Source organism: Myotis nattereri (genome assembly GCF_964212035.1).
Source record: "Myotis nattereri genome assembly, chromosome: 1".
NCBI lineage: Eukaryota > Metazoa > Chordata > Mammalia > Chiroptera > Vespertilionidae > Myotis > Myotis nattereri.
The window spans coordinates 206,563,248-206,575,265 of record NC_138075.1 but is presented as its reverse complement, the minus strand read 5'-3'; the positions used below and the strand labels follow the sequence as shown (position 1 = coordinate 206,575,265).

General features: G+C 41.1%; 1 protein-coding gene across 1 annotated transcript; it reads right to left on the bottom strand.

Annotated features, from left to right (window-relative positions):
* Positions 1-100: 100 nt before the first annotated feature.
* Positions 101-676, bottom strand: LOC308517954 (lipocalin Can f 6.0101-like; the record flags this gene model as incomplete). The annotated part of the gene is made up of 1 exon (XM_081089503.1): positions 101-676. One exon carries the CDS (start codon positions 674-676, stop codon positions 101-103), a length of 576 nt encoding a protein of 191 aa, XP_080945629.1.
* Positions 677-12,018: the final 11,342 nt, after the last annotated feature.

Sequence of the window (12,018 nt, the reverse complement as noted above, 5' to 3'; positions counted from 1 at the left end):
CCTTCTTGGATGATAGTGATGGAGATCAGGTCGCAGAACTTGTCACAGGCTGACACAGGGACCATGGAATGATGATCCCGGAGCCCAGGTCAGGAAGCATTCACTCAGCACTGGAGGCTTGGGCGTCATCGCTCCCTCGGGCCTGGAGGCAGCGATCGACTTCGGTCGCATCTAGTATGTTTTCCTCAGGAATTCCATATTCTTGACAAAGTTCCTCAAACCTTTCCTTGAGTTTTGGGCTCACATCTGGTTTTCGGGCTAAGAGTATCAGCATCTCAAACTTTTGCTTATTGTTGACATTAATGAGATGAAAAATAATATAGTCACTATAGACCACTTCAATTATGCGAAATGTATTGAATCCAGCATAGATAACATTATATACACCATTCTCATTTGCTTGATGACAAAGCAAAAACATTTCAGTACACTCTCCAGTGACCTTTACATGAAATTTCAATGTCAGAGAAGAGTTGTCCCAGGCGTGGATAGATTCCATAAAACCCCTCATGACACTATCTTGTTCTATCATTTCTTTGACATCTGAGGCCAAGAAAACGGTATGCCACTCCCCTGAAATCTTCGATATATCGAAGTTGCTTGTCACAACATCATGGTTTCCTTCATGATGGACACAGACCAGAGTCAGCCCCAGACACAGCAGCAGCAGCTTCATCTTGGGAGAGACAATTCTGACTCAGCTACAGGCACTTGGAGTGAGTCTTTCCCTGATGGTGCCTCCACTCCCCAGATCCTCTGTCTTTATATTCATTCTGGGCCCAGTTTGGGTTTTTTTGTTTGTTTGCTTTGTTTTGTTTTTTTTCCATGAGGCAGCACCTTTTCTCCTCCCACTCCAGGCATGGTCTGTATTCATTGATGTGACGCCAAGATTTTCCTTTCAATCTCATCTCTATTAGATCTACTTATGCCGTGCAACTCTATAGGGGCATGTGCCAAAGTGCCGGGGTCCAGCCCCAGCGGGTCCAGGGGTCCCCAAATGTGTGGACGGAGTCGGCGAAGAAGGAATGACAAGGAGGCAGCATTCAGTTGATCAGCAGCCTAGCCAGGATCTCCAGCCAGGATCTCCAGCCAAGTTCTGGTCTGGATCTCCAGAGAGGTTCTGCTTAGGATCTCCAGCCAGGTTCTGTGTCCATGTTGTCTTGCTAGGTTCTCCAGCCAGGTTCTCCAGGTTCTCAAGCCAGGTTCTGTAGCCAAGTTCCCTCGCTAGGTTCTCCAGCCAGGTTCTCCAGCCAGGTTCAGTCACCAGGTTCTAGTCAGGTTCTCTTGCCAATTTCTGTAGTCAGGTTCAGTCCAGGATCTTTTGCCATGTTCTCTCGCTAGGTTCTGTCTCTAGGTTCTGAGGCCAGTTTCTGTCCAGGATCTTTTGCCATGTTCTCTCCAGCGAAGTTCTGTCTCTAGAGAACGTTCTGTGTAGGTTCTGTGCCTAGGCTCTGTCTCTCCCAGAATGTTCTTGTTCTTATTGCCTGGGTTTTTGATTCTTTGACTTCTTAGTCACTAAATGTATATCAGACTTCTGGATCTTTCTGACCTGTTTAGAATCATTTCACTACCCAACTAGTCTCAGGCCAACTTCATTTGATTTTAATTTTGTGTTGTTTTTTTTAAAATATATTTTATTGATTTTTTACAGAGAGGAAGGGAGAGGGATAGAGAGTTAGAAACATCAATGAGAGAGAAACGTCGATCAGCTGCCTCCTGCACGCCCCCTACTGGGTGTGTGCCTGCAACCAAGGTACATGCCCTTGACTAGAATCGAACCTGGGACCCTTCAGTCCGCAGGCGGACGCTCTATCCACTGAGCCAAACCGGTTAGGGCAAATATATATTTTATTGTTTTGTGTGTTTTTTTACAGAGAGGAAGGGAGAGGGATAGAGAGTTAGAAACATCGATCAGCTGCCTCCTGCACACTCTCCACTGGGGATGTGCCCGCAACCAAGGTACATGCCCCTGACCGGAATCAAACCTGGGACCCTTGAGTTCGCAAGCCGACGCTCTATCCACTGAGCCAAACTGGTTAGGAAATTTTGCATTCTTATGTGTAGTTGAAGCTTCCGTATGGAGGCATTCTCATCAATCAACACTACCTGGGAACAATCTAGACCAGCGGTTCTCAACCTGTGGGTCGCGACCCCTTTGGGGGTCGAGTGACCCTTTCACAGGGGTCGCCTAAGACCATCGGAAAACACATATATAATTACATATTGTTTTTGTGATTAATCTCTATGCTTTAATTATGTTCAATTTGTAACAATGAAAATACATCCTGCATATCAGATCTTTACATTATGATTCCTAACAGTAGCAAAATTACAGTTATGAAGTAGCAACAAAATTAATTTTATGGTTGGGGGTCACCACAACATGAGGAACTGTATTAAAGGGTCGTGGCATTAGGAAGGTTGAGAACCACTGATCTAGACTAAGTTTCTCTCCCTTCTCCTGATCCCCAACCTCCACACCCCTCAGAATTCCCCTTTAGTCTTTGGGATTGGACATAAAGCCCTCCAGTATCTTTCTCTGCCTATCTCACCACTGTCCCTCCCCTATATGACAGGTATCTTTTCAACATTTTTGTATATTTATCCATACTCTTTTCTCTCCTGCCCACTCTAATGTAAAGACCTGTTTCCAGCATTTCTTCTTTAGTAAAGGCTTGCTTGACCCTCCCCTTTCTCTTCCCCTGAAGGACAAGCAGCATGTCTGTACTGGGTCCAGGGTGGTCCCAGGCATGCATTTGGAGCTCAATGAGTATCTGTTGAAAGACAGCCCCTGAAATAGTTGATCATTAGTTCCAGTTCCTGGGTCTGTCTTTGCTGCTATCTTTTCAGATATCCATGTCTTCAATTTTTCCTTTGATTCTGTGAAGAACTCATACATTTTAACAAATTCTTTTTTTTCTTTTGGCTTAAGTTAGCCAAATCGATGTTATATTGCTTATAACTTTATAGACTCCTAATTGATGCAAGTATATATTGCTCTTATAATGAGGAAACATTTTTTTTTTTACAATGGAAATATAAAGATTCCAATTTAATCTATTGTTCTTTGGGCAGCTGTTTTTGAGGAAAGTAAGAATCTTCACATTCCCCTACTATGGGAGAGCTGAAACTTGAAGAGGGTTTTCAATAATGAAGTGAGAACATGAGAGATGGGAGGCACAAGACTTCTTTCTAGCAAGGACACTGTGGTGAAATGCACACAAGAAATTGAGGGCCTCTCTGGAAAGACAGTACATCCAACACAGGTGGAATTCAATCCCTCAATTGGCATAAATCGGGAGGTACCGCTCCCTGAATTTATGGGAAGCAGATACATCATCTTTAAAAATCATCTGTGCTCTGCACAAAACAGCTTGTCAAAATGTTCATTGAAAATTAGATTTTTAAAATGAAGTTGTGTGCAGAGAGTGAGGTATCCTTTCCCTGACGACTTTCAAAAGAACATAAGAGAGGAGAACATAATAGATAATGAGAGATGTGGGAGGGAGACGAGGTGATTCAGTGAGGCACAGCTCTTTAATGTGCAAGACAAATACATATTCCTGGTTGTGCCTTCACCAATGTGCCTTCACCAATGCCCATTACTAAATTTTAAACAGCTTTATTACAGTCAGGCCTAACTACCATTGATTCTTGATTTGGGGTCAAATACTGCTATTTCTGCTCTTGTAAAAATATGTCAACTTCACCTTTACTATAACAAGTATAGGGAGGTCCGGCTGGTGTGGCTCAGTGGTTGAGCATCGACCCATGCACCAAAAGGTCGCTGGTTTGATTCCCGGTCATGGCACATGCCCAGGTTGTGGGCTTGATCCCCAGTAGGGGATGTGCAGGAGGCAGCCGATTGATGTTTCTATCTCTCTCCCTTCTCCCCCTCTCTCTAAATATCAATAAAAACATTTGGGGAAAAAAAAAGTATAGGGAGGACAGAGAATGCCATGAGTAGTTTTTTAGGTCTTTGACAGATGACTTTTCTTCCTAATTCCTGTCCCAATTTTATACCATTCCAGGGCAGTTGTCCTCTTAGAATTATCTCTAGAACTTTGTAAAAACAACAACAACAACAACACAAAACACAAAAAAAGCATGCTGGTCCCCACCACAGACCTACAGAATTAGAATCTCTGAAACTGAAGTTTCTTTTTACTGTTTTTACTTATTTTTAATCATTTTATGGAGATAAAATCTGCTTACAATGAAATGCATAGATTTTAAGTGTTCATTTCAATGAATTTTGACAGTAAACATTCAGTAACTACTATCCAAAATAAGACATAGAACATGTCTATCATCCTCAAATTCCCTTGTGTCCAGTCCAGTCTACTCCAGCCTACCAGAGGCAACTATTCTGATTTCTGTCACTATAACTGAGTTTTGAGATGCTAGGATCTCTGAAAATACAGGTAAGTGGACTGAATCAACATGAACAAATCTCAAAAAAAAAAAAATAGCAAAAAAAACAAGTTGCAGAAAAATACAAAAAATTATTTCATTTCTATACGCCATATACAACTTAAAACAATGGCAATTATTCTTTGGAGACATATATGCATATAGTAAAAACACAAAGATGTACATGGGAATGATAATCATTAATTTCAGAATAGAGGCTGCCTTTGACAGAAGGACTAAGAATAAGGAGGAGCATCAGAAAGTTTTAACATTGTAATATTTTACTTATTAAGGTGTGTGGGGGTACATGGGTGCTTTTTATATGTGTAGCTTTATTTTTCTTCTTCTTCTTTCATTTATTTATAAAAAATTTTCTTTACTGAATGTGTACCTTTATTTATGTCTACAATAATAAAATAATTAAAACTTTACAGGGGATTTTATAGCTTTAATAATTACATAAGTAAATATATTTATTTATTTAATTTTTTTGAGTTCTTTTCCTTTTTTTTAAAAAATTGATTTCAGAGAGGAAGGGAGAGGGAGAGAGAGATTGAAACATCAATGATGAGAGAGAATCATTGATCAGTTGCCTCTAGCACATCCCCTTCTGGGGATCGAGCCCACAACCCAGGCATGTGCCCCTGACTGGAATTGAACCCGAGACCCTTCAGTCCGCAGGCCGACACTCTATCCACTGAGCCAAACCAGCTTGGGCATAAGTAAATATATTTAAAAAATCAGAATTAATGTGCCATTATCTGTTCAAGGAGCACTTTATTTTTTTTTTAAAAAAAAATATGTATTTCTTTATTGATTTCAGAGAGGAAGGGAGAAGGAAAGAGAGATAGAAACATCAATGATGAGAGAGAATCATTGATAGGCTGCCTCCTGCACACCCCCCACTGGGGATCAAGCCTGCAACCCAGGCATATGCCCTGGGCACCCAGGCATGTGCCCTCGGCCGGAATCGAACCTGGGACCCCTTAGTCTGCAGGCCGACACTCTATCCACTGAGCCAAGCTGGCCAGGGCTCAAGGAGCACTTTAAAATACATATATATTTTAAAGATTTTATTTATTTATTTATTATTTTTTTAAATGCTCACCTGAGGCTATTTTTTTCATTGATTTTTAGAAGTGAGAGGGAGAGACAGAGAGAAACACCAGTGTGAGAAAGACACATTGATTGATTGCTTCCCACATGCTCCCAACCAGGGCCAGGAGCCTACAACCGAAGTATGTGCCCTTGACTGGAATTGAACCCTGGACCTTTCAGTCAGCAGGTTAACACTATCTACTGAACCAAACCAGCTAAAAATATATTTTTACTGATTTCAGAGAGGAATGGAGAAGGAGAGAGAGATAGAAACATCAATGATGGAGAAAATCATTGATTGGCTGCCTCCTGCAAAACCCACACTGGGGTTCAAGCCTGAAACCCAGACATATGCCCTGACCGGGAATTGAACTGTGACCTCCTGGCTCATAGGTTGATGCTCAACCACTGAGCCATGCTGGCTGGGCTCAAGGAGCACTTTTAACCTCTATTTTGGCCTTTACCCCTTGGTCTACTATAATCTATTAAGTGCATTTACTCCATGAAGGCACAGATGGTGTTCTATTTAATCTTTTAGTCTTCTGAGTACCTGATATTATGTGCATGGCACATACAGACAAGAAACAATTAAAAAAATAGAAGAATCTAAACATACTAATTGGCCCGCATTTCCACAATTCACATTCGCAACTTTTCTATCATCCTGCAATATTTTAAGGCCTTTTGATGATACCTACAAATATCAGTTTCACATCTACCTCCTTTTAAAGGTCTTTGGGTCCAAAAGGAAAAGAACATGCCTAGTCATACTCATTTCATGTCAGTCTTGTTATAGCACAACTATAGCATGTGCTATATTAGAGAAGGAGAAAGACAGCTGATAAAAAAAAAAAAAAAAGAAGAAGAAGACAAAAAATTCTTGTTTGAAATATACAGACTTAGTTCCAGGAAAATTCTGGAGAATTATTCAGTATGGTAATTACTAAGGGGCACAGAAAAGGGTCATTTAATCATGTCAGGGAAGGCTTTCAAGGGAGTTTATATATGAGCTGAGTCTTGAAGATTTCTCCATGTCTTTTGTACATGTCTCTTTATAGTATTTTTTTTTTGCATCGTATTGTACCTGCTAAAGTCACCCCTTAATTAGACTATGAATGCCTAAATGGTAGAGCTAGAATCTTCCACAATTTTGTTTCTCCTGAATCTAGTACAGGCATACCTTGTTTGATTGCACTTTGCTTTATTGTGCTTCACAGATGTTGCTTTTTAAAATGTTTTTTAAAAATATATTTTTAGCTGTAACCTGTTTGGCTCAGTGAGCGGCAGCCTGCGGACTGAAAGGTCCCAGGTTTGATTCCGGTCAAGGGCATGTACCTTGGTTGTGGGCACAGTATGGGGTGTGCAGGAGGCAGCTGATCAATGTTTCTCTCTCAATGATGTTTCTAACTCTCTATCCCTCTCCCTTCCTCTCTGTAAAAAATCAATAAAATATATTTAAAAAATATATATATATTTTATTTTTTTTAGAGAGAGGAAGAGGGAGAAAGAGAGATGGATCCGTGGGGATCAAGCCCACAACCTGGGTATGTGCCACTGAACCAAACCAGTTAGGGCTTTTTTTAAAAAAAAAACTATAAAGCTTTACTGCTTGTCTCTGAGTCTTTGACAAAAGCAAACAATGGTGGCTGACTCCTTTGCTATAGCAAGCTTTGAATAAATAGCCCCTCGTTTTTCTCCCTGGGGTGATCTTCATTTATTTCCATAGGTGAAAGATTGAATTTGTGATTTTTGAAGGTAGACGTCTGACCTTCTGAATGAGAAGCTGAGATAAAGTGAAGACATCTGTTGAAAGATGAGGATGTTAAGAAGCTGCAAGGAAATTTTGTATGGATTGTTTTTGTAGATGTTAAAACCCAGAAAGTTGGCTGGCTTTAGGAGAATGTGACTATGGTCAAAGTGCCAAAGTCTTCAATAAATGAAGGAGAGTGTAGCAAGAAATGGGCCAGGGTCAGGTAGGGATCTAATGTCTTCAGACAACCTTTATGGCAGTACTTTAAGTCTCCCCTTAAAGGAATGCCAGTAGACTGAGGATCAACATTGAAAAAGAGTAATTATCTCTGTCCCAATCATTAGTGGGGGAGGTAGATAATAGAGTAGATGTGTTAAGTTCTGTATTGGTGAATAAGAGTGCTATGGAAGCACCACAAGGTGGAACCAACCTAGTCAAGATTCTGAGGGTGGGTGGGCGGTGTGCGTAGTCCAAGATTTCTTGGAGGCAGAGATAATCATGTTTTGTCCTGGAGGATGAGTAGGAGAGCACGTGCACAGAGGGGATTTCATTGCTTTAATTTTGTTTCTGTACCAAGACCATACTGTTTTAATTACTATTGTTACAGAAGACCGGAGAAAAACCAAGCCACGCTTAGAGAAAGGGAGTTACATTTTATTATTAAATTTTGCGCAGGCCCAGAGAAAAATGTGTCTTTCAAATTCTGGGCCCCCCAACATGGAGGAAACTTTTTCTATTTATACTTTTTCTAGTCCTTCGTCTCCCAAATTTGGAATGAAAATTCCGGGCCTTCTGAGAAAGAAGGCCTGTGTGCTAGGAAGGGGCCATGAGACCATATCTGAAGGCCTGGCCTGGTGCCAGCACTGAGTTCTGTCTGGGGCATAGTTCATGGCCTTTCTGGAATGGGAGTAGGGTTATTTTCCTTATGATTTAAGCAAGCAAGCATTTACAGAAGCCAAAATAGCAGGGTTAAAATTTCAAACAGCAGTTTTTATGTAAGATGGATGCTTCACTATAGTTCTAGAAAGATTCTAATACGTTCCTCCATTTTATTTCCCCTCATGTTATTTTGGCTCTTCTTAACTTTATTCTTTTCCATATCAATTTCAAAATCAGCTTGTCAAGTTTCAAGAAAAGCTCTGATAGGAGTTTGGCTGGGATGGCATAGAATACACACCTCTTGCTTCTTACTGAATTCTTATACGTGCCTTAAGTGGCAGCTTTAAATTTCACCTTCCTCCTAAAGGCCTTAGTGACTTTCCAGATAAGGTTAAATTTCTTTGGCGATATATTTCCACAGCACCCTGCACTTCCCGCTAATAACACAGATCAGACTTGTAATTCTTTTCTCAAAGGCTGTCTTCTGGGCTGGAAAGTTTACAGGAACCACGTCAGTCTGGTTCGCCACAATATTCTCCAGAACACAGTCTAAAACAGTTTGTGCTTAAGGCACACTTTTAAAAAGCTAAATTAGAAATTAAAAGGAGTGTCAGCTGGTGGGGTTGAAAGGCTGAGGGTGTGAATCTTCAGCAAGTAATATATAAGCGGAATAATCAATGGGGTGAGATCCCTGAGGAGGGTGAAGGAGCCCTGTAAAGGGATTGGCCTCGTGTATGGAGAGGAATGCCTTGTCTGTTAAACAGGAGAAAGGTCAAAGAATGGTTAGTAGGTGAGAGTTAATAGAGTAGGGAAGATCTATGATCTATGAAGAATGGGTGTGTGAACAGAATAGGGGAGTCACATGTTGAGGGCACTGTGGAGATTAGAGACCTTGGAACTGGAATTCATGGTGGTCCCCATCACACTAGTATGGTTTTCTCCTAGTGTCCATAGCAGTACAGGCACACATATAGATAATATGAACCATTGGATTGACCCAAGGCTGGGATTTTTGCCAGGCTGGTTGGTGTGCCAGAGAAGTTCAATTGAGCCACTGAGTTCAACATATTGGCCAAAAGTGGTCAAAATGATAAACCACAGAGAATTTTATTCAGCAGAATTGAGGGAGGTAGTGTGGACAGAGTACAATTCTCTGAAGTAAAAGCAATCTGAGCAGGAAACAACCTCTCAGGGTGGGAGGAGGGAAAGAATGAGGCAGACCCAAGGAGAGAACGAAGGGTGAGTCTAAAGGGAGAGAGAGAGATGGAGGAAGGAAGGGAAGAATAAAGAAAAGGAGGGAGAGAGAGAAAGAGAGACGGAGGGAGGAGTGGAGAGAGGGAGAGAGGCAAGGACAGATTAAGAGGGCATTTTAGGCTACAATTACAACCCATGGGTTCAAGATAATCCTCTGCATCATTATAGTGAATTTTCTTTTTTTGGCTGAAGGGAGTCGGAGCAATTTTTGTTTCAAAGTAGTCTTAAGACAAGAAAATGTAATATAGACTCTTGTACTTCTCACATATGCTTTTGTCTTGTTTTGGGGGTTGGAGAGTAATATAGAGCCAAAGCTCATCAGATTCTCAGGCATTTAGGGCACTTCTGTGAAAACCATTTATCAGGCCTATTGCATAAGGTCCAGAGTTCTGGCAGAGGACTTTGGGGCCTCTGGGGCTTGGAGTCATCAGCGGGTTTTCCAAGGATCCCTGGCTCCTTGCCTCACTGACCTTGTTCAGAAGCAGCCAGGACTTCATGCCTGGAGCTGCTGGGGTAGAAAAGTAGCATCTTTGATTGGCTGGGGAATGTGAGCCATCTCCAAGATCTTTCTCCACTTGTTTCCTATTGCACAACGAATCAGGTCACTCTTGAGGGAGGTCAACATTGCCCCAATCATCCGTTTTTTTCCAGGTTGGACAAGTTTGAGATCATGGTATTACCGACCCTTGTGTCTTTCTTCCCAAAGCCATCCAGACACAAGTTTACCAAAACGTTTACCTTCTGTTTCCTACTTTGTACTGACACTACTAAATACTAACAATGTGGGGCTCTGAGGCTGCCTGTTTTTAGATTTATTTTATTGAAATCTACAAGGAATTTAGTTTTAGTTTCCCACAGTAACACACAAGCCACTTTCATTCTTTCCTCAATTCCTCCTTTCAATGTAACAAGCTGTTCTTAAAGCAGGTTCTGTAATGAGTCCTTAATGTGTGGAAAAGACTGTAATGTTATTCATTTAAATTCCAAGTAATCAAGTGATATGTCATAATTTATTTAACGATTTCCCTCTTATTGGACATTTAGATTGTTTGCAAAATTTGATTTTATAATTAGTTACTGGGAAGGATATCTTTAAGTATACAAGCTTTTCTTATTTAGGAAAACATGGGATTTCTCCTTAATTTTCCAGAGTTTTCAATACCACTAGCATGTAAATATTGTTTGCTGCTGAGCCTAAAAATGTAGAATAATTATATGTATCTCTCTTATCTCCCTTTTTACCCCTATACTTAATTTTATTTGAACCTTTGACCAGGTTCAGAAAAACTCCTTTCTCATGCTCCCTCTGTGATTTTTATTTTTCACACTATCATTGCCATTCTCTCTCTATGTAGACTTCCTTCCTGGAGGTGTCTGTCCTCCTACTCCGATCTGTACTGATTTCTTTCTAGAACTACTGCACAGCAGTCATCCTTGGACTACCCAGTTTCCCAGATCTGAAGACTTACTCTTTCTTGGTTTACTCTCTTATTTTGCTGGAGTGCATCTCCAATAAAATCCCGACAAACGGTGCAAAGAAGATAAACATTTTGATAATATGCATTTCTAAATATATCTAAATTAAAAACTGTTTTTGAATTTTGAGGATAATGATCCATTGTCTTCTAGCATCCAACGTTGTGAAGAAATTCAATACTAGTCTAACACCCAGTCTTATATATGTGGTCTTTATATTTTTCTTTAAAAACTTTTAGAGCCCTGGCCGGTTTTGCTCAGTGGATAGAGGGTCAGCCTACAGACTGAAGGGTCCCGGGTTCGATTCCGGCCAGGGGCAGTTGCCTGGGTTGCGGGCTTGAACCCGAGTAGGGGGGTGCAGGAGGCAGCTAGCTGATCAATGGTTCTCTCTCATCATTGATGTTTCTATCTCTCTCTCCCTCTCTGAAATCAATAAACATATATTTAAAAAATAAAATAAATAAATAAAAACTTCTAGAGGGCGTCCGGATGTCACGTGGTCTGTCGACTCGGAACGGGACATCTCTGCAGGCCCATTGGCAACGCTGAAAGGTTTCATTTCTCTCCCTCTCTCTTCTTTCCTTCCTCCCTTTCTGGTAGAATTTTAGTCTTATTTTCATGGGTGTAAAAATCTTATCTCACTGAGAATATTAATTTACTTTTTGAAAAATTCTTCTGTCTGTATTATCTGTTTCCTCTAAGTTCTTTTTTTCTCCTTCTAGTTTATTTATTTTGCTCTCTGTCTTTATGGTTGGAATCTCCTCAAAGATCTGGTGATCCTTGAATGCTTGTTCAGATTTTAAAATGAATCACTGCAAAGCTGATGGTAAACTGTGTGAGTGGGCAGGTCTTGTCAGTTTTGGGGCTTATTTTTAGACTAGAGGCCTGGTGCATGAAATTCATGCAGGGGCAGGGTGTCCCTTAGCCCAGTCTGCACCCTCTCCAATCTGGGACCCCTTGGGGGATGTCCGACTGCCAGTTTAGGACCTCCCTCTTACAGTCCAGGACTGCTGGCTCCTAATCACTTGCCTGCCTGCCTGCCTGATTGCCCCTAACCCAGGGGTGGGCAAACTTTTTTACTTGAGGGCCACAATGGGTTCTTAAACTGGACCGGAGGGCCGGAACAAAAGCATGGATGGAGTGTTTGT